Here is a 25,652-nt window from a genome sequence, read left to right as displayed (position 1 = left end):
TTGATCGGATATCTGAGAAAACATATCAGATATCGGATCCTGTAAGATCGGAACTGGAAAAGAAACTTACTCTTGGAAATGAAAATGTTTACATATAAAGAGATTATTTCCATTTTGTTATGATAGATTATTATTTTTTTTAATATATATTTATACTTTAAATTTTTTTTAAAAAATTGTAACTTTGAAGTGCTTCAGTTTTAAAGCTACAAATCGGATGAGTTTCGGTTGAGCGTTCGGCTGATGCTTAAGGTTTCGGTATCGGAAAACGTTGGTGTCGTGCCATCTCTAATTTTTCTCCCTTTGTTTTGAACTTGCTAAAAAAACAAAACAACATTTCCTACCTAAAAAAACATCAGAACCCTAAGATTTCATATTGATCCTTTTTTTTCAGAACCCGACATACAAATCCCCCAAAAACTGGACTCAAAAATACAGCTTTGATGTAAATTAGGTCAAAGGTCAATCATCCAGGATTTCCCAAGAAATAGTAGACATCGTAGCGTCCCGGTTGTCTGCCATATTTGTGCCGGCACGTTAAAAACAAATGAAAAAACATACATGTATAATTCGAATCGAAGAAATTCATATTCAGGTACTATTGTTTTCTTCCAAATCAACAGGGTTCTAGCTGGAACATTTTCGGGGGGGAAAGAAAACCCCTATGTTGCGTTATATACACTTCAACCACATGGAAAAACTGAAGAACCCTTTAGAATGCCAGAGAGAGAGAGAGAGAGAGAGAGAGAGAGAGAGAGAGAGAGAGAGAGAGAGAGAGAGTATTTGGGCTTTTTTCTGGACACTGACTCACGCCTAAGTCTTTCTAGATAAACCCAGCAGCCGAATAAGTAAAGGAGAACGTAGTGCCCTTGTCCAGCAGAATGTAATAGTACCCTTGTCACTCTGTGTTCTTATAAGTACTTGAACGGATTACCAAGACTCTGCAACAGGTTTCAGCCTTAACTGAAGGCAACAGCTGTCTCAGATCCCACCACAGCCAAAATGAAAGATATGTGGGATGAATCTGAGAAGAGGATGATCCTTTCTGCGTCTCCAAACATGATGGAAACCTGGAGATTAGTGTGTGATTGGATTTGAGTAGTCATGCTCGATGTGTTTGGGCTAAATTTGAGCGGGCCAGGTTACGGCGCACAGCCACGCATCCATCATCCGGGAAATCCGGCAGAATATTGAAAATATAATCCGCTCATAACTTTCCCCGAAGGAGATGCGTGCGCTCGTTCTTGACGGAACCGACGACAGGCCGTGAAGAGCGTAAAGTCTTTAAATCCTCCGACGTTATCGCTTTTTATCTGGGAATAATGCGTTCCTCAATAAGGAACCCGGCGTTAATAAAAACAAATGCTGAACTGGGAAAGCTCTACAGATCCATGTGGAGATACAGAGAGTCCCATTTCACCAGGAAAATTAGTTATTGATCTCGTTCTATCTGGCTTTTCCTTTACGAATGCGCTCCTTCTTTAAAATGATGACCACACGCTGTTGTCAGCTGTCCAAAATCGACTCCATCGACGCGTAATTGAAGCGAGATGGGCGTGGGTTGCCGCCATGACGGTGTGAGATTGTTCTTATAGATTCAGTAGCACAGTGAGAAGTGAAGTTGTCCAGGACGTGCTGATACACAAGAGCAGGTAAGAGTAAGGGGGGGAGGGGGGGGGGGGTGTCATGTATTACAGGTCACAGAACAGCCTCTGGTTTTCACTCTAAACTGGTGTAAACCAGTCACTCATGGATGCATCTAACGGTCTGCAACATCTCCCTGTCTCATCTCCATCATGAGGTGACAGACAGGGGACTCAGGTGAGCACTACTGCTCTTATCACATCTCCCCGTCACCCCTTCCCGTCCCTCCAATCCCGCCATTGTGGATCTGCCGGACTCTCTCAGGATCACGCTGACGGATGGCCACACAGACACAACTGTCACAACAGTAAGAGAAGGGACCAGGAGGAGAGAAAAAAAATACCCAGTGGTGGAGAGGGAGAGAGCAATTGAGAGAGAGAGACAGACAGAGAATGATAGACATACTGCATATCAACATCTCTCTTACTATATTACATCTCTCTCTCTCTCTCTACAGTCGAGTTTCTATTCAGTATAAAGAGAAATAAGATGCATCAGGGTGAAGAAGGGAAACTGGAATTTTCCAGTTTTTTATTTTAAAAATAAAATGTGGGTGTATTGTATTGTCAACAAGATTCCAATCCAAATCGAGGTGGATCCATATGTATGTATGTATGTATGTATGTATGTATGTATGTATGTATGTATGTATGTATGTATGTATGTATGTATGTATGTATGTATGTATGTATGTATGTATGTATGTATGTATGTATGTATGTATGTATGTATGTATGTATGTATGTATGTATCTATCTATCTATCTATCTATCTATCTATCTATCTATCTATCTATCTTTCATAATAACTATAATGCGGTTGGGTCAGTGGTTGAGACGTTGGCCTACTGATCAGAAGGTCATGAGTTCAAATCCCAACACAGCCAAGCTGCCACTGCTGGGCCCTTGAGCAAGGCCCTTAACCCTCAAATTTTGAGTTGTATAAATGAGAAAAATGTAAGTTGCTCCGGATGCCATAAAAATGCCATAAGACAAGTGTTTATGGGAGTTAGTTTATTTATTTATTTATTTATTTTTAAAATCCTAAGGGTGCACAAACATTTGCACTCAACTTTCCACACATACTCTGTAGTACTCTCTCTCTCTCTATGTCTATAGATCATTTATATAAACATCGTCTATTCCGTCTTTATTCATATCTCAGTTCAAAAGAGCAAAACTTTTAAGATACATTAATCAAGATTGACATTTCTCACATGTGCGACTACATACCTTACTTTTTTATTTTATTTTTTTTAACCTTTGTTTATAGTAATTACTAAGCAGTTACTCTATAATATGCCTTTAGGTAAGTGACTGAATTATATCCTATCTTCGCATACCTGAGCATGCCAGGAAGCTGCGGTCACAGAGCCCCTGGAGCAGAGAGGGTCAAGCGCCTTGTTCAAGGGCCCGACAGTGGGAGCTTGAACGCCGGACCTTCTGATCGGAAACCCAGAGCCTTAACCGCCAATCCACCACACGAACACCGAGCGCCTACATACCTCTTTCACAGTAATCATTGTCTTTGTTCATAGTAATTATGACTAAACTGTTACTAATACGACTTCAGATAAGTAACTGCAAATAATAAACTGGATTTGCATACTTCATTTTGTCCTAAAGGTATGCCTACTTTCGCACTCAACTGTAAGCACTAGTTATTACTGTCGAGCTTTTTTGTCCTGTCTATAAAGAAAGATGATAGAGTAATACAGAGATGGATAAAAAGAGAGACAATAAAGAATGGTGACCTCCATCAGACAGCAAAGACTCTCAATTTGCTCTACTCACATCATTTAATTAAACACTCTATTAACCATGCTCATACAAAGCTCTGAACGCACACACAGACACACATCAACACGGCTTCGCAGCTGGAGTTCACACTCCCTCCTTTCTCGCCGAGCTCTTAAACGCCGCTCTCCGCAATGCTCCTAAGCTCACATCAAACCAGATGAAAGGAGGAAGCATTTATCCCTTTTCTTCATCCAGGCCTCCCACAGACTTTAGTGAGTGCTGAAGGATCGATTATCCAGAGAGTGTGACCGGCTCTGAGCTCCAAAAACACTGGTGAAATACAAATCTAGTGTGTGTGTGTGTGGGTGTGTGTGAGAGTGGGTGTGTGGGCGTGTGCGCTCGAAGTCTCCAGAACAATGCAAACTTTTCCAGATGAAATTACAAAAGGAGTCGTGTGTGATTTGTTTCATCTCTTCTTCCATCTCGCAGAACTCAAGAGAGGACGAAACCCGACGCGGTGTTAAACAAACAAAACAAGACCTCGCGTTCCCCTCGTATTCTCAAGTCACCGACGTGGAGGCGGTGTGTTTGTACTTCACGCCAGCATCGATATGTCATTAGACGAGATGCTGCTTTATCAGGAGCGTATTGTGCTAATTAAGCCCTAACGATTTCCATTAAACAGCAATCCCTTCCTCTTCCACCCGGGGTGAGACACTAAACCACCAATTACAGAGGGATCAAACGCCGCAGGCGCTACAGCAAGCCACGGCTTCGAGAGTTTAAACAATTGAGTCCGTTTGTTAGGAATATGCATTGATATACTGCAACAATGATACTGAAAACATAAGATGTAGCACATGATAGGAAGTGTGTAATGAGTGCTGGTCCAGCTGTAGTCGCTGTAGTACTCAGAAGCTCCACCCCCTCACAATCTGACCACTTACTTCCGTCTAATTACTGTGACCCAGGTTTGATTCCATAACCGAAGAAATAAACGCTTAAACCTATTTAATTAAGCATTTTTAGTAGGAATATATACATATATATATATATATATATATATATATATATATATATATATATATATATATATATATATTTAAATGCACTATTTCAACCACTCAGTACAATCATTGCTTTCATTTGACCTTTTTTACGTCCTTGAATAAAATTATTTTTCTTAGGTATTTTTTTTAGTTTGACTGTTTTTTTTTTTTTGTTTTTTTTTTCCCCACCAACAAATTAGAACGTCGGATTTTATTAATTTTTTCCTTGCATTTTTTTTGGTATATTTTCTACTGCAATTAGAAAAAAAAAATTAATCTCCGTGTGTACCATTAATAAAGTACATGCAAAAAAATTCTAATAATTTTTAAAAAAATATATAAATAGTCATTTAACTTTTTTTTTTTTTTGCGGGGGGGGGGGGGGGGGGGGGTTATTAAACAGCTTAAATACATTATTTTTCCTATACGAAAAAGAAAATGAATCGGTTGGTCGAGAAAATCAACAAAGAAAATCCAAAGTGATTTCATTGAAATGAATTAACTTTAAATCGCAATGGCATAGCATAGCGAAGGCGGTCGGCTCGTTCGATAAAAGCGGTCCCTAATATGGAGCTCTAACGTGCTAGCTAGCAATGTGGCACCGTTAGCTAGCTAAGAAGCACTGTTAGCTTTTTGCTTTGGATTGCTATCACCGAGGAAACTTAGCTACGTGTATCTCATGAAGTTGTTAGCACTTAAACAATACATGATTAATAGACTGTTCTTGTGTTTTTTTTTTAATGCATGGGCTAACTTGTTCCTTACATTCACAGTATTGAGAAATCACCTCTAATGTTATTCACAAAACATAAAACAAACACAAGACAGATGGCAAGATGACATCAGATATATATATAAAAAAAACAGATAGACGCTGAAGACGGATATTACAAACAAAACAATGCGCAGACAAAACACATCGCAGGTGATCGCGGTGGTTGTGCGTGTCATCCAAAGAAGCCATTAGCATGACAAAAAGCCCGAGCAGGACAGAGCGGCTCGTTTTATATAAGCTGATCTTAATGACTCTCTGCTTTTCCCTATTCACATGGAAATCGGCACGTCATGCGTTTGAATAAACATCTGCTGCATGCCTGAGTGTGTGTTAATACCGTCCCCCTGCTGAGGGGATCTCGAGGGGCATCAGTGACAGCCTGTCGCACCGCTGGTGACATTTCCAGCCCCGTGACTCCTGCTGAGACGGTGTGTGTGTGTGTGTGTGCGTGTACGTGTGAGGATACAAACCCCCCTGGAATGGGATGTCAGACCCAATCAGAAGCGCATGAGGGCTGTGTAAATACAGCATGCGTATCGCATACACACGGCTTTTTATGACTGAGTCAGATCTCCATTTGTATTCTCAGACAATGATGCATTATTAATAACTCGAGGGGACAACAAATATCCACGCAGCCGCTATTCCACAGTGGATTAAGGATTGTGCCGGCTAATTATTCTGGTTTTGTGGGGCGAACAACATCAGAATAACAATTGATATAGACTCTGGTTCTGTAATGCCAGGTTTCACATTTCCGTCTGAACGATATGTTTGTTTTTGAGATTTTGTGACCTTTTTAGTTCCTTTAAACCAGAATGCACCCATAGAGACTCAGTGTATATTGTACTCTTTCTGGGGCAGAGGTGGCTCAGTGGTTAAGGGCTCTGGGTTCAAGCCCCAGCACTGCCAAGCCCTTGGGTAAGGCCCTTAACCCTCAGTTGCTCAGTTGTATAAATGAGATAAATGTAAGTCGCTCTGGATAAGGGCGTCTGCCAAATGCCATAAACGTAAATGTAAATGTTAATGTACTTTCCTGAACAGTACTAAACAGTACCCATGAATTACCACTGGGGTGGTACTATCAAGGGTACGGCTTTTAGTTCCCTTAGTATGCTTCTAACTTTTACCTTGAAATATATGTTGCACGTTTTCACATAAAAGTTCCATACTAAAAGTACAAAATGGACCCTTAAGGTGACCAGCGACAAGAAGTTTCAACTATTGTATAAAAATGATATATTATTGCCAGTGTTAGTGGGGTGTCTACATTTCTAGATTGCACTCAGAGTGAAAGGTTCCAGACGTCTTCTCAAAGATTTGGGGAAGATAACTGCGGTCACATACAGCCCTGTGCAGAAGTCTTCGGCACCCTGTTTTATTTTTTTTAGTACAAACTTTGTTATAGATTTTTATTGTATGACTTCTACATTATCGAGTCGGTACAAAAACATGTCAGATTAACAAAAAACGTTCGTTTTCTGGAAAATGTGTGTATGTCGGTAAAGAAAGCAGGATATTAAGTAGCAAGGGACACTTTTCCGACGAAAACCACACTGACTACGTTTACACGGACAGCAGTAATCTAATTATTAACCTTATTCTGAATAAGACAATATTCTGATTAAGGTGTGTACATGAGTTGCTTTGAGTATATCCCTTTCATGTTCAGGTTTTACATGTTACATAGATCGATTAACGTCACGCGTCATTACGTCCCCGCGTCACGCCGTCCGACGTTCCCTCCAGAATTTCACGTATCGACATACAGTCGGTCTTCGTTATGGAACCGTATACAGTTTCGGGTGTTTCATTTTACGAAAGCCTGAAGTGCGGTTAATTATTTGTCGTGCTGTACGTGCAAATACACGACTGCTTGAAGCCGTGGGCCGCGTCCCAAACCGCGTACTTACCGTCTATTTAGTAGCCGAGATACATGTATTTCACCTACTATATAGTAGGTAAGTACGCGGTTCGGGACGCAGCCGTGCTCTCTCGTTTGCCGTCAAACGGTCGAGCGCCGCCGTGTGTGTACGTGTCCTGTCGCAAAATGCGGTGAAAACTCTCACACGACGTTAATAGTGTGATTAAGGTGTGTACGTGTCTGTAACGCACGTCGATAACGCGATTAAAACAGGAATTACTCCACGCATCTTAATTCCATTCGTGTTTACTCCGAGTACGACTTTAATCAGATTAAGGTCATCAATAGTCTCTGTTTACATGCTAGTTTCTTAATCAGAGTATCGTCTTAATCGGGTTAATATCGGATTATTGTCGTCCATGTAAACGTACTGAATGAAGGCTGCTGGGTTTCGCTGCAAAAATAAGAAGCGAGTGCGACAGTCAAAGTCTCCAGAAGAACCGTGTCTAGTTCTGTAAGATGCTCGAAAACACTTACAGCTCAGTTCCTTATAAAACTGCACTAATTCTATTGACTTTAAAATAAATAAATAAATACATTTTTAAGCAAAGGGTAGTCACACTAAATATTGCCCGTGTTTCATTTATTTACTGTTTACTGCTCCTCACAGTATATATTTTTTTAAAATGTAGAAACATTTAATTGAATTATTTTTGAAGGCATCTTTGCTCTACAGCATTTCTCTGCATGCGCCTAAGACTTTTGCACAGCACCGTACAACACGTCAAGTTTAATATGAATCAATATGTTGAGAGGCCAAATCAGAGCGAACTAAAACCGACTAAAAATAGACCAATGACGACATCCTTTTATAGCCTGAGTTCAGTAAGACAGGCCCGACACTCAACGTCTCAGCTGAGGCTCAGTGGATTAGCATTGGATGAATTCTTGAATAAACTAAAGCTTAGTTTTATGATCGAGTAAATAATTGTGCCATTTTTATTGTCTGGGTTATTGCGCAACCGTCTCTCTTCTGGCAAGACACTCGAGCATTCCGGTCCTGTTCCATTTCCTCGTGTCACACCGAGACGTCATAAAAGAGTCAATAAAAGACCTTTCTATTTGATGAACTGAATTGCCTAAACTCACAGCAGAAAGTCAGTTTATGTAGCATGAGGAACTGAAAAGAACCACCAACTGGTGACATTCTCAGAAGGTACAAACTCTTGCCCCTGGAGTGGTTCTCGCATATTTTATGCCACTGAGATACTAAGTGTACCTTAAGAACCGCTGCCGTATATTTGATGGTACATTTCTCTTGAGAACAAAAATGTCCTCGTACCGTATCCGCTTCTCGGACGGTCTACCCGTTTTTGACGGCACCAAGCAAATCGATTCGAACCACTGGATTTTTATACGCCTTCACAATCTAAAACGTGACACAAACAAGCGAGAAGACACCGGGGCTGCGTCGCCCGTCCGTTTACCTTGACTAGACGTCAAATCTTTGTCACAACGAGCACTGACTGAGGCCTCGGAAAGACATCAGACAGTCGCGGGTTCGGAATTACAAAGTCTCAGAAATGTCAAATAAACCAAACAGACGTCAGATAAGGTCTGACGGGCGTCGGACCATTTTCTAAATATTATCTGTCAGGAGTAAGGGTGTGACCGAATACGAAAATACTACTCGAAATGTTCGAAATGGATAGAAATACAGATATGAATTGGAGGAAAAAATAATTGTTTGGCAGAAAGGTTCTTCACTGGGCATCTCCTTGAGACTCGAGGTGTTAAGTTGCACGAGTGGAAGGTTCTGACTTTCATGTGGACACGAGTGAGTGATCAGACTTGAACCTTGTGGGACAAACGACGACCACATTCATTAACATGCCATTCATTCATCCTTTTTAACCGCCTGATCGGGGTGACGGTGGTTTCGATTAGGCTACTACTGTTTACATTTTGGGAAATGCAGCCAATTAAGTTCATTGTGAAAAGGAAAATAACTGCATGCGCATGATTAAAAATACAATCCTGTGTATAGCCCTTGAGTGGTGCAACTGGAGTTTGAATCCAGATGATGCTGCAGCCATCATTGGCTGGGAGAGATGGCAGACTCTCCCTCCACAGTCAATCAGAGCGACACTAGCCAATCAGGGCGTCTGTGAGATCGTATATGCGGAAGAAGGCGGAGAGTACATTCCTCTGAGTATGTCATGCTAACCTGTGGAGAAGATCGATTGGCTGGCTTCGTGTGTCTCAGAGGAAGCACGTGTTAGCCTTTACCCTTCCTGGTTGATAGCTGTCTTATGATCTGGCAAGTGAACAAATTGGGAAGAATATAAGGGAACAAAACAAAAAAATCATACACCATGCTCACAGTGCTGTTTTTCTACCTCCGGTAGAACCCCTATCCGTTTAGGCCACACCCACTCCGGCTTTAAATCCGAACACAGATATCGATACAGATACAGACTTTTGCAGGGTGTTACACCCTTAAGTAAACAGTTTTACTAGAACTCAAGTGTTTCCATTGCATGCCCCCTCATTTGTGCCTCTAAATGAATCCCCGTTTCCCCCCATGCTGTTTCTTCGCATCAGGCTAAGACGCTCTCAGACGACCGCTGCCTGGAGGCTAACGAGAGCAGCCGCACTGAGAACAATCCGCACACCAGACGAATCGTTCCTCTCAGTAAGAAACCGTGACGCGCCACTGATCGATAACAACTTTATGCGACGTCCCGAACTCATGCATCAAACCGAAGCAACGCGTGGGAGAAAAGACGGCGAGAGAAATGAAGCTAGTGAGAGAGGGGAAGTCTTTGACATTTCCTTTGGTCGATTAATTAAAGCCACTAAAAAGGACCTCATGAGCATCACTGGAGTCATTATTATCGCAAATAACAAACATTCATTATCATAGGCCAGCACTAATACAGGCGAACCGCTTAATAAACATGCTACGTGGACAATTAGTCTGACTCGGGGCCTTAGCAGCTCTAGGCATAATATCAAGTGCATTAAGGGGCTAGCTATGTGTTTAGCGAACTAGCCATTTTTAATGTTCACATTTAAAACTATGGATATCTTTTGCCTTGGTTGGTTACAGCCTGATACACATCGAAGGGGTGGAGCCTTTTCACAGAATGGTCGACGTACTCGATGAGACTCCCACATTTCGAAACTGTCCGAGTTAGGCACCCTGATTATTGAGATTGGACGCTCAATCGGTACGCCAATCACGGACTGTACGCAAATGGCATCCTGTTGATGATATGGTTTGCCAGGGTAGAGGTGGAGGAACACGTGTAGGCTGCACAGAGCCCTGACCTCAACCCCACCGAACACCTTTGGGATGAATTGGAATGACGGCTGTGCGCCAGGCCTCGTTGCCTGACATCAGTGCACTAGCTCTTGCACTCTCATGCGCAAATCCCCATAGCCATGCTCTAAAATCTAATGGAAAGCCTTCCCAAAGGTGTTGAAGTTATTACAGCGGCAAACCCAAGCTCGGTTTTGGATTATGGGATGTTCAGTATTCAGGTGTCCACATACTTTGATATAACTCCGATATATAAACGAACCAACGATATAGCGGAGCACGGTCAACGCTAAACAGAATTTCCTTTGCGTTATATTCTACTTGACTGCACTCGATATGTAGCATAGTCGTATCGCCCAGCCTCAGATGCGTCTGTGGAATAAAACACAAAGTGAAAGTTCTGTTGTAAGTTCGACGAGTCTCAATTAAAGGTCTCTTCAAAGTCTGCCCTTGTACTTCTGAGCACATAGTCATGCTCTTTAAATGCTTCTTCTTTTTCTTTTTTCTTAATGTGTGTTTTTGCTTTAAAAAAGATGCTTCATAAAGTCAGATCACGACTGTCTGTATCTCTAAACTCTTATCAGAAGAGCGGCTAAATTACATTCCTTCTTCTCTCCTTTTTTCATCCGTTATAACTCTCCTCCATGATGTCCCGCGTCCTCGCTCGCCTCGTCGCAGCGTTGTGATGTTTGCAAAATAGGCTCGAGGCAGGAGGCTTTTCAGTCTCCGTGAGAAACGAGAGCGACGAGCGCTGTGGAGTGTCGGCAGCTTTACTGACATGATAACGTAAATGTTTTTCAAAAGGCATCAGGAGCATTGGAGCGAGCAGCTCTCACAGCCAACACAGAAATGTATTTATACCACCTTCAGGCCTGAAGGAGCAGGAAGAGCTGAGCAGCTCAGGAAAAAATTAAATTAATAGCAAAAGCTATTAAACTGATTTTTTTTTTTCTTTCCTTTTTTGGTTAGTGTTTAGTTTAGGGTTACTGGACGGGTCCTGCTGAATGTTCCTGCACGTCCTGTGTGTAACCTGAGAATGAAATACGGAATAAAACACGTGTGGCCTGCTGTTACAAGAAAATAATCAACTACAGGGAGGGTGTTTACACAAGCACTCCCTCCACACGGCTCTGTCCTTCCACATGGTGCTCCGTCCACACGGCTCTCTCCGTACACATGGTGCTCCCTCCAACCGGTTCTCCATCCACATGGTGCTCCCTCCACACGGCTCTCTCCGTCCACATGGTGCTCCCTCCACACGGCTCTGTCCTTCCACATGGTGCTCCCTCCACACGGCTCTCTCCGTACACATGGTGCTCCCTCCACACGGCTCTCTCCGTCCACATGGTGCTCCCTCCACACGGCTCTCTCCTTCCACATGGTGCTCCCTCCACACGGCTCTCTCCGTACACATGGTGCTCCCTCCACACGGCTCTGTCCTTCCACATGGTGCTCCGTCCACACGGCTCTCTCCGTACACATGGTGCTCCCTCCAACCGGTTCTCCGTCCACATGGTGCTCCCTCCGTCCACATGGTGCTCCCTCCAACCGGTTCTCCGTCCACATGGTGCTCCGTCCACACGGCTCTCTCCGTACACATGGTGCTCCCTCCAACCGGTTCTCCGTCCACATGGTGCTCCCTCCGTCCACATGGTGCTCCCTCCAACCGGTTCTCCGTCCACATGGTGCTCCGTCCACACGGCTCTCTCCGTCCACATGGTGCTCCGTCCACACAGCTCTCTCCGTCCACATGGTGCTCCCTCCAACCGGTTCTCCGTCCACATGGTGCTCCCTCCACACGGCTCTCTCCGTCCACATGGTGCTCCCTCCGTCCACATGGTGCTCCCTCCAACCGGTTCTCCGTCCACATGGTGCTCCCTCCACACGGCTCTCTCCGTCCACATGGGGCTCCCTCAAGTGTTTTATTTCGTATATTTAATATTTAAACAATGTCTATCATACATTTTTACATCCAAATACATTTATTTTGTTCTTTCTTTCTTTTCTTTCTTTCTTTCCACCAAGTATTTTTGTTCTCTTTCTTCCTTCTTTCCTTTTCCCCCCACATTTTAAACCTTTTTCTCTTTCTTCCTTTCATTTTTACTCACAAATTTCTTTCTCTACTTTCCACTTGTCCCACCACATTGAAAAACTTCTTTCTTTCTTTCTTTCTTTCTTTCTTTCTTTCTTTCTTTCTTTCTTTCTTTCTTTCTTTCTTTCTTTCTTTCTTTCTTTCTTTCTTTTCCAGATGCAGTTTCTAAAACTTTTTTCTTTCTTTCTTTTAAAAAAAAAAATTTTTACCTCCAAATAATCTTCTCTCTTTCCTTTCTTTCTTTCTTTCCCCAAATAATTTCATTCTCTTCCTTCCTTCCTTCCTTCCTTCTTTCCTTTTCCCTCACATTTTCAACCTTTTTCTCTTTCTTTCTTTCTTTCTTTCACAAAATAGAGCTTCCGTTACAGGAAACGCATCGCCACACTCAGACTGGCGAACTCCAGTCACCTCGTGCCTTTTTATGAACATCTTCCAGCGTCTCTCTCCATCGGTTCAGAATAAACCGACACACACAGGTTTGAGTGTGTGCAGCATGGTCGAGGTCACCGAGGTCACATCAGGGCTGGAAAGCGTTCTCACTTTCTCACTTTCTTATTGAAAATTCATGACCTGCTCCTGAGATATTGCAGGAGACTGTAAACAAAGCTGTTGGGTTTAATAAAAAAAAAAAATAGGACTCTGAGGCGTTTATCTGACAGAGGAGGTGAGATGAGAAAGAAATGAAAAAAAAGGACAAGAAAAACGCAGGAGAAATGTTTTATGAGAGAAGAGACAGAGAGAGAGAGAGAGAGAGAGAGAGAGAGAGGGATAAAGAGGCCAAGAGCCAGCACTATTGATTTAAACCGTGCTAATAACTGTTTCTTGCTAACTCTTGCTAACACTGTAGCAGCTTTGTTTAGCGGTATGGCACAATAACGCTGTAAAGAACTGGTGATTCTCAGCACTCTCCTCCACACAGGTGGCACAGCAACATGATCGATACGCTCCACTCGGCCATGTTTACAACCGCGCAAACACGGCTCCGAACCTTTTCATCACTCGGACCATTTTCTCCCCACAGTACTCATCTCTTATGATGACAATTAAGTACAGCGTGACACAGCGGCACAAGGCCGAGCCGAGAGGACACCGCTATGATGAGTAATAAATCACTAGCATCACCGCTACATGATAGGGTAAGGTATTAGCATAGGCTATTTTTGGCTACGATTCATCTCCGTCCTCATATTTCAGAAGGACGATGTAAGAGCTAAGAGACGTAGCCTCGAATGCTGAATTTTCCACATCACACGTTCGCTTCAAGTTTCCTCTGATTGCATCACTCTTCACCTTTGTCCTGGATATTGTGTTTCATATTCATTTGTCTCAGAGCTAGGAGCGTAGAACAAAGCTGAAACCCAGATAGCATGGAGGCTCATGAAGCGCAACACGCTTGCTAATCGGGACCACACCATTCTCAGCTGTGGAAAAGTTTATACAGAGACGGCTTTTGAACTTGTTTGTGAGTTTTGCTTTGTGCTTCACAAACAGACCCCCGCTGAAGAGTCGAGACGTCGCAGGCTTTGAAGCCGTAGCTGAGGGGTGGAGTGTTATTATTTATGACAGATCCAAACTCTTCTTCATGGGTGGTTATTTTATAAAGTGTACATGATTATAAAGTGTACATGATTATAACGTTTACATGATTATAAAGTGTACATGATTATAAAGTGTACATGATTATAAAGTGTACATGATTATAAAGTTTACATGATTATAAAGTGTACATGATTATAAAGTGTACATGATTATAAAGTTTACATGATTATAAAGTGTACATGATTATAAAGTGTACATGATTATAAAGTTTACATGATTATAAAGTGTACATGATTATAAAGTGTACATGATTATAACGTTTACATGATTATAAAGTGTACATGATTATTAAGTTTACATGATTATTAAGTGTACATGATTATAAAGTGTACATGATTATTTAGTGTAGACACAAACACTGGTTTGTGCAGAAACTGAGCTATAACACTGATCATAAAAGATCAACGTCATTATGATTTTAAATTCATTTAATCCTCCTTATTTATTCCACCCCTAGTCTGTTCATTTTATTAGGTGAAAAAACAGGATATCTATCTATCTATCTATCTATCTATCTATCTATCTATCCATCTATCTATCTATCTATCTATCTATCTATCTATCTATCTATCTATAGGATCTATCTACAGTATCTATCTATCTATCTATCTATGGTATCTATCTACAGTATCTATCTATCTATCTATCTATCTATCTATCTATCTATCTATCCATCTATCTATCTATCTATCTATCTATCTATCTATCTATCTATCTATAGGATCTATCTACAGTATCTATCTATCTATCTATCTATCTATGGTATCTATCTACAGTATTTATCTATCTATCTACAGTATCTATCTATCTATCTATCTATCTATCTATCTATCTATCTATCTATCTATCTATCTATCGATCTATCTATCTATACCTTATATATCTACCTCCCCATACATTCTTCTTTCTTTCTTTCTTTCTTTCTTTCTTTAAATACAGTATTGATTTATTTTCCTTCCCTCCATTATTGCTTTCTTACATTCATTCTTTCCTTATTTCTTTCTTCATCCCTCCAAATACACTCCTTTCCTCCTCCTTCAAATACATTCTTGTTTTCCCTTCCTTCCATCCATTACTGTGTTCTTTCTTTCTTTTCTTTCTTACCCCAAAATACGCTGTTTTTTCTTACTCTTCTTCCTGCCTTCCTTCTATTCTTTCTGTCTTTTTTTTCCTTTCTTTCTCCAACTACATGATATTTTTTCTCTTCCTTCCTTCCTTCCATTATTGCTTTCTTTCTTTCTTACCCCAAAATACACTATTTTTTCTTACTCTTCCTGCATTCCTGCCTTCCTTCCTTCCTTCTTTCTTTCTTTCTTTCTTTCTTTCTTTCTGTCTTTCTTTCTTTCTTTCTTTCTTTCCACATGAAAACATGACCTTAATTTCATTCATTAAACACACCTACGCTGTACCTTCGAACACTTCACCGCATTTGAAAGTAGCAGCTTGTTTACGTGCACTTGAGCAGATTTTTGCCCGGATACACCCCCTGTTAATGAAGTAAGATTTATCTATATTTTCACAGAAGTGTACGTCCTCAGTACTTCTTACAAGCCGGTGGTGGACTAAGGACGCCACTGTGTACAGAAACACTGTGTGTTAAGCTCCAGTTAATAAGATTCGAATGGTTGTTGTTGGGAAAAAGCCGGGTCCAGTGACACATCCTCTCCATCCCGCTGTGTGAGTGTAAGAGGATTAATTAGAATAAAGAAGTTCTGCCAGAAAAACAAAAACCCTACAAAATGGAACTAATAAGATTGTAACGGTTAATTACCACCGAATCTGCACAAGATAATAAACAGCGCCTAATGTTTACACCCACCCAGGTCTCTACAGCCGGGGTTAAAGGTCGGAACCCTCACGGCACGTCACTCGAAACACTCACGGCTTTAAACCACACGACGTGGATTAGAGCCAAACGAGAACTGAACCTCCTTCCTGAACGTCCTCCTCTGAAACCTGCTGGAACTCTAATATCTCTCTCATCCTCTTGGGTTATTACTCAGGCTGAAACGAACGCCGAGAGTACCTATCGACCCGAACCGTCAAGTCCTACCGATCGCCTGGAAAAGTCGTTAAAAAGGTCAATTTGAGAAAAATCTGGAGAAATACCGAAGGAGACGCGTCACAGATCCGGAGCCGGGAACGATCACGGCGGCACGAGCAGGACATCGTGTACGGATCATCTTTCTGTATTTGCCGTGTTGCTCACGCTGACCTTTCAGAAGCTTCGCTAGCTCTTCTCAAAGTGATGGCAATCATCTCACAGATCTAAAGCGGAACATCACCTACTTCACACCAACACAAAAGGTCTCTCTCTCTCTCTCTCTCTCTCTCTCTCTCTCTCTCTCACTCTTTTTATTTTACAACAAGATCAGATATTTTCTCTCTTCTGACTGATTCATGTTTCGTATCGTCGCCTCGCTCCGAGACGCACCCACATATCGTTTAATCAAAACTTACTGGGATTTTTTTATGTTATTTTTTTATTTTATTTGGAGACGTACTGTCCAAATCGAAGAATAGTAAAAGATAACGTTCCCACTAGGTCTTCTCGAAGTGCTGGCAATCCTCTCACGGCTCTAAACCAGAACATCGCCTGCTCCACACCAACCCCCCCCCCCCCCCCCCCCCCCAAATAAATAAATAAATAAATAAATAAATAAATAAATAAATAAATAATCCTTGTGTTATGAACTTTGACGATGGCCCCCCTTCACGATTTAGTCGTTTTTCTGCACTCACGTGTGTATGTAGCCCCGGTCCGCACCGCACTCCTCGACTTACAGTACTTACTTACAGTTTGTCTTTCGTCTTTGCCGTAATGTTTTTCCACAAGGTCATGGTGTCTTTTGTGTTTTGTTTCGGTCTTTATTACAGTAAATCTGCGCTTCCGTCCGTCTCCGTATCGTGACGGCCCCGGACACGGAAACGCGAGGGTTTAAACGGACGGACTAAAGCCGCGTTCAAGCCACGTCGTAATTACCGTAATGATAAGATTCCGACTTGTGAAAAGCGTTCACGTCCTTGTAGAACTCGTAACTTGCAGCGTGGAAACTAGGAATTTTCCGAGAGCGCCGCCGCCCGCCGCGACGTCATGCGGAAACGCTGAAAACGGCGTAAGTCTAGTAGTTATCGCGTGATATTTCCGTGTAATACTTTGTATAACGGACTGTTATTAATGCTCAACGACGCAGGATTACTCTGAAAATAAACCAAAGACATACCAGACAGTTTAATGCTCATAGCCAGTCCAGGAAGTACCTGATTTCTTTTTTCATTTGCAACGAGCAGCTGTTACTGCTCTAAAAAAGGAAAAGGACATGCAATTATACAATAATATAATATTTTAAAAATAAATATATATCTTGTTTAATTTTTCATACTAATGTATTATTATTATTTTATTATCGTTGTTGTTTGTGCAGGTTTGCAACAACACATTATCAGCGCCTGAGTTATTAATAAACATGTTGTTGTTGTTACCTGATGCACTTTCTGTGTTCTTCAATATTTAGCAATAGCATAAATTTTTTTTTTTTTTTTTAAAAACGTGATTTAATGTTATAACGATGTATTTTGCGGTTGTCGATGACGTCATCTCGCACGGATTCGTTGTGGCGTATAGAGACGGATCGTTTCCGAGTCTAAGGAACGCGAACAGCTCCGAGTGGAACGTCGTCACTAGATGACGATTACGGGTTGTCGTCTGGTAATTACGGTAATTGTGACATGGCGGGAACATGGTGTAATCAAAGGGCAAATGGAAACAGGGGCGAGGAATTACGACACATGAAAGAGAGAGAGAGAGAGAACCAATGAGAACACAGGGGAGGAGACAGGACGTGAATGAAAATAATAACACACGTGGAAAAATAAACAAAGACATTTAACACGGAAGCACGTGCTTTTAAACTTAGTGCTTGGCATGAGGAGGAAATCCCTGCCCCAAGCGTGACATAGAGGAAGAACGACACCAAAGTGTGTGGGGAGGACGTACTCCAGAACCAGAACCAGGACTATGAAACACTGGTGTAAAAAGAAAAAAAAACAAAAACTTTTTTTTTTTTTTTTTAATCAGTTTATAGTTACACTGAATGTTATGGAACATTCCGGAGAACAGTTATTTCTTTTTTGTTATTTACATTGTAGCAGCTTTTTTTCTCTCTCTCTCTTGAAGACAAAAATGTTACTGAGAAACTGCAAAGGGTAAACTTTGGTTTAAAAAAGGGTAAAAAAAAAAAAAAAAAATGTAAAATTTTTTTAAAAAAGTTTACATGGAGCATCTGCCGTACAAGTCAATCCGTGAGTTACGACAGAAACGATAACGTATTAGAACGAGCGCGTTAATATTAATATAAAGTAGCTGCGCTACTTACAGAGCTGCTGATATAGAAAATTAATCGACTCCTTCTGACCAATCAGAATCGAGAATTCGGCAGTGCTGTGCTGTAAGCTGTATTACAGGCTGAGGTAAAAGGACCAACGGCGAACAAAATGGCTCCACCGTCTAGACGTCTACTGAAACATCACGCTTCCTGTTTTTACCTCGACAATGTTTACACGTTTTTAAGGTCTCTATAGCCGGGGTTAAAGGTCTGAACCCTCACGACACGTCACTCGAAACACTCTCACGACGTGGATTAGAGCCAAACGAGAACTGAACCTCCTTCCTGAACGTCCTCCTCTGAAACCTGCTGGAACTCTATTATCTCTCTCATCCTCTTGGGTTATTACTCAGGCTGAAACGAACGCCGAGAGTACCTATCGACCCGAACCGTCAAGTCCTACCGATCGCCTGGAAAAGTCGTTAAAAAGGTCAATTTGAGAAAAATCTGGAGAAATACCGAAGGAGACGCGTCACAGATCCGGAGCCGGGAAAGATCACGGCGGCACGAGCAGGACATCGTGTACGGATCATCTTTCTGTATTTGCCGTGTTGCTCACGCTGACCTTTCAGAAGCTTCGCTAGCTCTTCTCAAAGTGATGGCAATCATCTCACAGCTCTAAAGCGGAACATCACCTACTTCACACCATCACAAAAGGTCTCTCTCTCTCTCTCTCTCTCTCTCACTCTTTTTATTTTACAACAAGATCAGATATTTTCTCTCTTCTGACTGATTCATGTTTCGTATCGTCGCCTCGCTCCGAGACGCACCCACATATCGTTTAATCAAAACTTACTGGGATTTTTTTATGTTATTTTTTTATTTTATTTGGAGACGTACTGTCCAAATCGAAGAATAGTAAAAAAAAATAAATAAATAAATAATTTTAAAATAAAAAAAAAATCCAGACCTTTTCAATACTTTGTTCATACATTTTTAAAAACTTTCCAGATTTTCGGCGAGTTCACGAACTGTATCGTGGGGAAAAAATATAAATGGGCGCGGAGAATCAGGGAACGTTTACAAACAACACGTTTGAAACCGTACAGTCTTGCGTCTGTGGTAACGGGGATATTAACGGAATATTCATACACGTTAAGAAATCTCTCTTAGAGTATCTCTATTTGTTTTCGTACAGGCCTGTAAATGAGTCGCTCAAGCACCCTGTGTGTATAAAAAGCCTGACCGAAAGAAAAAAAATCATACCACACACACACACACACACACACACACACACACACACACACACACTTACTTTAGTTTGAACTCAAATCAAAGTCTGATATGTCAGACATTTTATACACATCTATAAACAAGCACCTTCCCAAGACTCATGTGAAGTCATCAGCTAGCTATTGTTAAAAAAAACAAAACAACAACAACAACAACAACAGTAAAAGCGAAGACAAGAGCAGCAGTGGAAGACGATGCAGTGTGTTATGCTAATGAGGGCTGCTAAGGAAAACGCGCTAGTTTTGCCTTGTGCTTCCGGCGTCAATAACGCTGATGCGAAACAATCCGCAGTGAATATTTTATCAGAGGATCCTGCTTTTAAAGGCCTCCGGTGAGAAAACTATACCCTCTGGAGAAATGTTAACGAGTCCATATTTACAGCCTGCAGGATTCCCTTCTCCGGAGAGTGCTGATGTCAGATCTGCCTGAGCCTGAGCGTACAGAAAGCAGCGTGACGTTAGAGCTGTAGTGTGTCTCTGCCGTCGTTTAGCGAGAGATTATGGTGTGTTCTGCTACACGAGGCCCTAGCAGCTCTCGTTAGCTTGCTATATCGCTACTTCTAGTTGGCTGATCGCCAGAGGCTCTGGGGGAAGGCAAAAAACAACCTGTTTTCGTAATGTTTTGGGGGTTTTTTTCTTTATAAATGATCAGAATGACTCTTGAACGACCTTGGGACTCGTAGCCGGCAGGGAAACGGGTGACTCACCTAGCACGGAGAGCTCACAGGAAGAAGTGATGTTCTCGTTTTTGTTATACGCTACGCAGCTGTACACGCCCGAGTCGTCGTCCGTGACGCTGCTGATTAGCAGGTTGCTGCCGCCGAGCAGCGAGTACTTCCTCGACCTGGAAAAGATAAAGGTTCTGGTCAAACTCAAAATTCTGACTTGGAACATAGTTGAGCTTGTTGTTTTGTTTCGTTTTTAATTATTATTATTATTATTTTTTATACTTTAGTAACAATTAAGAAAAAGATAAGCAGTGCCAAAAGTTTGCATGCCCTCAGGACAAAGTGAAGATGATGAATACAGTCCCGTCCGAAAGTACCGGAACAGCAAGGTCGATTCGAACGTTCTTCGCGACACATCGAAGATCAAAAGATGAACATGAGACGATGGATCGAAATTTCGGTTTTCGTTTCCTCGTATTTACATCCAGACGTGTTAAATGTTAAACGACTTAAAACAAAACACGCCACCTCTGCTGACGGACCACCCAATTTTTAGGCGGGCAAAAGATATTGGAACACGTGACTAATAGGTGTTTCTTGCGGCCCAGGCGTGCTCTGCCCCTCTAAATGTCACTCTTCGTTTGAGCGCTAGGTTTCACCGTGAAGCCTGCGTTTGCTTTTAAAAAGGATAAACCAACATGAAGACCAGAGAGCTGTCTACGGGAGAAAAGCAAGCCATTTTGAAGCTGTTAAAAGAAGGATACAGGGGGCTGTATAATTTTGGAAACGATACAGTTAGTGCGATATATCTATTCTACCTCAGATTGAAATATTGCCTTGACTGCGATTTTGGATTGCTGCCTTGTTGCCAGATTTTCTTAAATCGGAAGATGAAGACACTCGGTGGTGGTAACACTGCTTTTCCTCAGGATACTCTAGAAGCTCTGTTACATTGTTATTCGGTGCTGTTTAAACCGTATGAGGTCATGAGTCGAGCTGTGGTTTGGACAAAGTCAAGAAGATATTTAGTGTATTACGGCCCCTCCCCCAATCCCCATACCATCCCTCCGTTCTAAATGTGATAAATGTGATCAGCCTCTGCTAGTTGTTATCTGTAGATATACTATCAGAAATTCAGAACGCTCTGGGTACACAAACTTTTGCACTGCATAACGCACAATACTGTCCTGATTTCAGAATATAAGACACTTCTTTGCTTTAGGATGCTCTATAATCTCTCTTACATTATGATTGATCGCTGCTTATACTGCATGAGATAACGAGTCCTGTCTTGGTTGAATCTTTAATACACACACACACACACACACACACACACACACACACACACACACACACACACACAGACACTATTTTCCAGCAGACTTCACCTGATTTGGATAATCTCACTGCCTCTCATCCAGTAGAAGGAGGGGGTCGGGTAGCCGGAGGCGGAACATTCCAGCACGGCGTCTCTGCCCTGTAGAGCCGTGACCTTCACGGGTCTCTGGAGGAAGACCAGATTCCTCACTACTCCAGGCTCTGCGCAGAACAAACACAAGACAGGAACTAAAACACCGCAGCTAGCGCGCAACATCCTGGCATGGGTTTATTTTTACAGGCATGCTGATTTGAACACTACAATACCGGGTGTTGCTTTTCAGGAAAAATCACCCGCTAGCTTTGACACCACAAACATTTAACACCTCCAGAACGACATACACACTATTATTACTGAAGCGGCGTTGTGAAGTATGACCGAGCGGGCAAAAAACAAACAATACAAATGTTGTTTACAAAAACGGGGTTACTAGAAGCTAACGTCTGTCTTTGTGGCTTTGGGGCGTGTGTGTGTGTGTGTGTGTGTGTGATATATGAATCTGTGTGAATCATGTACGTAGTCAGAAGGTTCTCAGTAGACGTGCCGAGGTTCTTGATTAGCACGACAGGAAAGAGCCGATCCTTATCAAGCTCCGATGTGTCTGATGTATATGATCAGACGTGATCTATAATGCCGAGCGCGAGAGGATTCGTGTAACCGATCGTAACGTCCACGATGATCAACCGCTCAAATTGTAATTTTCTTACACCGATCAGCCATAACATAAAAACCATATCGTGTAGGTCCTCCTCGCGCCACCAAAACAGCTCTGACCCGTCGAGGCACGGACTCCACAAGACCTCCGAAGGTGTGATGCGGTATCAGGTACCAAGTCGTCAACAGCAGATCCTTTACATCCTATAAGTTGCGATGTGGAGTCGTCACGGATCGGACCTGTGCGTCCAGAACGTCGCACGGACGCTCGATCGGATCGAGACCTGAGGAATCCGGAGGTCGAGTCATCACCTTGAGCTCGTCGTCATGTCCATCAAAGCTTACTCTAGCTTCCATACGCGACGCTGGCACGGTGATTATTTATCATAGGCTATATTATATGAAAGTGTGTTTGGAAAGTAAGTGAATAAGGATATGAGAAATGTAAAGGGAAAACATAATGATGTGGGATGGGAGAGTAGTTCTGATGCATTCTGGGTGACTCAGTTCTCACGACGCAGACATCGATAGAGATATGTACGAAATAAAACATCTTTCTAAAGTGACAAGTTTGTGGCATTTAATCCAAATGAAACGGAAAATGAGAATTTTTTTTTTTTTGGCTTTCTGTGTTGAGTCTGCGTTCATTTCTACCTTCAGGGCTGAAATTCACCCTTCTCTCTTTCCCTCGCTCTAATTACTCCTCCCTCCTTCACCCCTCTTTCACTCTAATTCTCTCTCTCTCTCCCTTTGAGCCCAGAACGAGTGATTTTACTCCAACACCTGTCATTTGCATTCTCACTCTGATCGTATTTCTCAGCTCTGTCTTGATGCATGTAGAGTCACGACTGCTGATCAGTCGGAGAATTATCCAGCCACACACACACACACACACACACACACACACAGTACAAAATGAACAATCATGGTAAAGTCTCGAAGGCAGAAGTGGAAGTCATTTTGACTCACTGTGCCAAAAAAAAACATTTAATAGTATATTAATGTGATTATGATTCTCCTTCTTCTTATTATTATTATTAAGAGTAAAAAAAAGTAAACAACAACAACAAAAAAAACAACCACAGGCTTTTCATTGACAGCAAATTTCTCGTATAATCGATTCAGGAATAAATTCGTACGTACGCAGCTTGATAAACGAGGCCCAGTGAGATGCCTTAAAGGAACTGAATACAATACGAGCATGTTCACCAAATCAACAAAGTGCAGTGTTTATATATATTATTTATCTCTTTATACCGTGTTAGAAGATTTCTCGTACGCAACTTTAGGAAATAACGGACAAACGTCTTATTTCTGTCGCAAAAAGCCTGTCCTATAAAATCACCTTTTTTTGTTGTTGTTTGTTTTTTTTTAATCAAAAGGGTACTAAGTGGTGCATTGCCGTGTTGCCATGGCGATACCCTCAAGGCTCTTTCTTTTGTAGTTTATAATCGTATAAATCTTTCAGGAAAGGTGAAGTTTAAGAATGATTTAAGGTACAAAAGTGAACCTTCGGAACCAGTGAAGGAAAGTTGACCAGGTTACCGGTATTAAATATGACCATCATCAAGGAAGGGTACTGTTTAAGAGCTGATTTCTTCTCCCTGGAGAGTGCGTTAGAGTCACCTTCAGGTCTCTGATTTTTTTTTTTTTTTTTTTTTTTTTTTTTTACATTCAGATTCTGTAAAAAGCAAAATGTAAATGCAGATCATGACGAGTGTGTGTGTGTTATTGAGTGAGAATTCAGGATTTTTGTAAATCCAAACCTCTCAGACCCAGTAATGATGCATTTATATTAAGGACTTTGTTCATATTTATATACATATATATACATTTATATGTGTGTGTGCATGTGGGTGTGTGTGGGTGTGTGTGTGTGTGTGTGTGTGTGTGTGTGTGTGTGTGGCAGCAAGGTGAGCAGCTTAATGTATTCTTGGACACAGCATGGAGAATTGAGGGAATCCATACCAGCTGTCTGGGAGTTCCACAGAGCCAGGGGACCACACACTCCTACACACTCCTACACACTCCAAACAGGCAGGAAAAGTAAACTCCACACTGAGATGAGGCTCATTAATCAGTTTTTAAACCCAGGATTCTGGACTCAAGCCCCTAAATCCCCACCACATTTTTCCTGCTTGGGAAGGAGCCTAATAAATACGCAATGAGCTGAATCGGATGAAGAAAATTTTAAAATATCAAATATCGCAGAGCGTAGGAATCCCGCGTTAAGGAACTGTCAGAAAGCACCAGGGGAGAGACTCTTATCATGCGCAGCGGTGAAGGCTGATACCTGCTTTGTGGTCGAACAGATAAAATGCGCTTCAGTTGAGTGCCAGATGTGAAATGTGATCTTCACACAGCTGGAGATTGATGAAATGCTTTCAGATTCGGATTCGTGCAAACTTGCACAAAGGGCGGCGAAATCAATCGTCATCAATGGGGGAAAACAAAAAACATTTTTCAAACTATAAGCGACACCCTGTCTTTGATGAAAAAAAAAAAAAAAATATATATATATATATATATATATATATATATATATATATATATATATAATGCACATCTGGTCGAACTGTAAATGAAATCACATTACAGTGGCAGTACGTAACTTTTAGGAATCTAGGGATTCCTTTCCGGTAGAACAATACTATCACAAATGACTTCTGGGTTGTGCCGCACTGGGTGGGGGGGGATGGGGAGGGACAGGGGGTGGGGTTAGTAGACCACTAGAAGGTCTGTACTCACCCGGTAATACCCTCAGGTCAGCGTCCGTGCCTGTGCGAGCGCTCCCCGGGTTCTCGGCCAGGCAGCGGTAGGTGGCAGCGTCAGGCGGCTGCACCTTGCTGACCTGCAGCGAGCCGGAGGGCAACACCACCACCCTGCTCTCGGGGTCAAAGGTCAAGGGCAGCTCGTCACGGTTCTTTTGCCAGCGCACTACAGGCATGGGCTCGCCTGTCACCTCGCAGCGCAGCAACGCCGTGTCGCCCATGTAGGATGAGACCGACTCGGTGGGGACCACCACACGTAAAGGACCTGAGAGAGAGAGAGAGCAGAGGAGGGGGGGAGGAGTTAGAAATAAGTAGGAATGATTGATTAAGGGTTCTAGATATGCTTAATATTATTATTATCATTATTAACAATAATAATAATAAAAATCTGTATATAATAAAAAATTGGGAATTTAGACATTTAAGCAGCAGTATGTAACTTTTAGGAATTTGGAGCCCTCTCTGGTAGAAACATGC

The 25,652-nt window shown here is 42.0% G+C and overlaps 1 protein-coding gene across 2 annotated transcripts in view; it reads right to left on the bottom strand.

Annotated features, from left to right (window-relative positions):
• dcc (DCC netrin 1 receptor) overlaps positions 1-25,652 on the bottom strand; it is a 234,115-nt gene that overhangs the window by 107,473 nt on the left and 100,990 nt on the right. For both annotated transcript variants that reach the window (XM_017460521.3, XM_053676995.1), the window contains exons 3-5: positions 25,153-25,440; positions 21,761-21,911; positions 20,412-20,548 (exon numbers count right to left, since the gene is read on the bottom strand). In XM_017460521.3, coding sequence (XP_017316010.1) covers positions 20,412-20,548; positions 21,761-21,911; positions 25,153-25,440 — 576 coding nt within the window. The remainder of the gene's footprint in view (positions 1-20,411; positions 20,549-21,760; positions 21,912-25,152; positions 25,441-25,652) is intronic.

The sequence above is a fragment of the Ictalurus punctatus genome, chromosome 28 (genome assembly GCF_001660625.3).
Source record: "Ictalurus punctatus breed USDA103 chromosome 28, Coco_2.0, whole genome shotgun sequence".
Taxonomy (NCBI): domain Eukaryota; kingdom Metazoa; phylum Chordata; class Actinopteri; order Siluriformes; family Ictaluridae; genus Ictalurus; species Ictalurus punctatus.
Note: the sequence above shows the minus strand (reverse complement) of the source record. Positions and strands in the feature narration are given on the sequence as shown.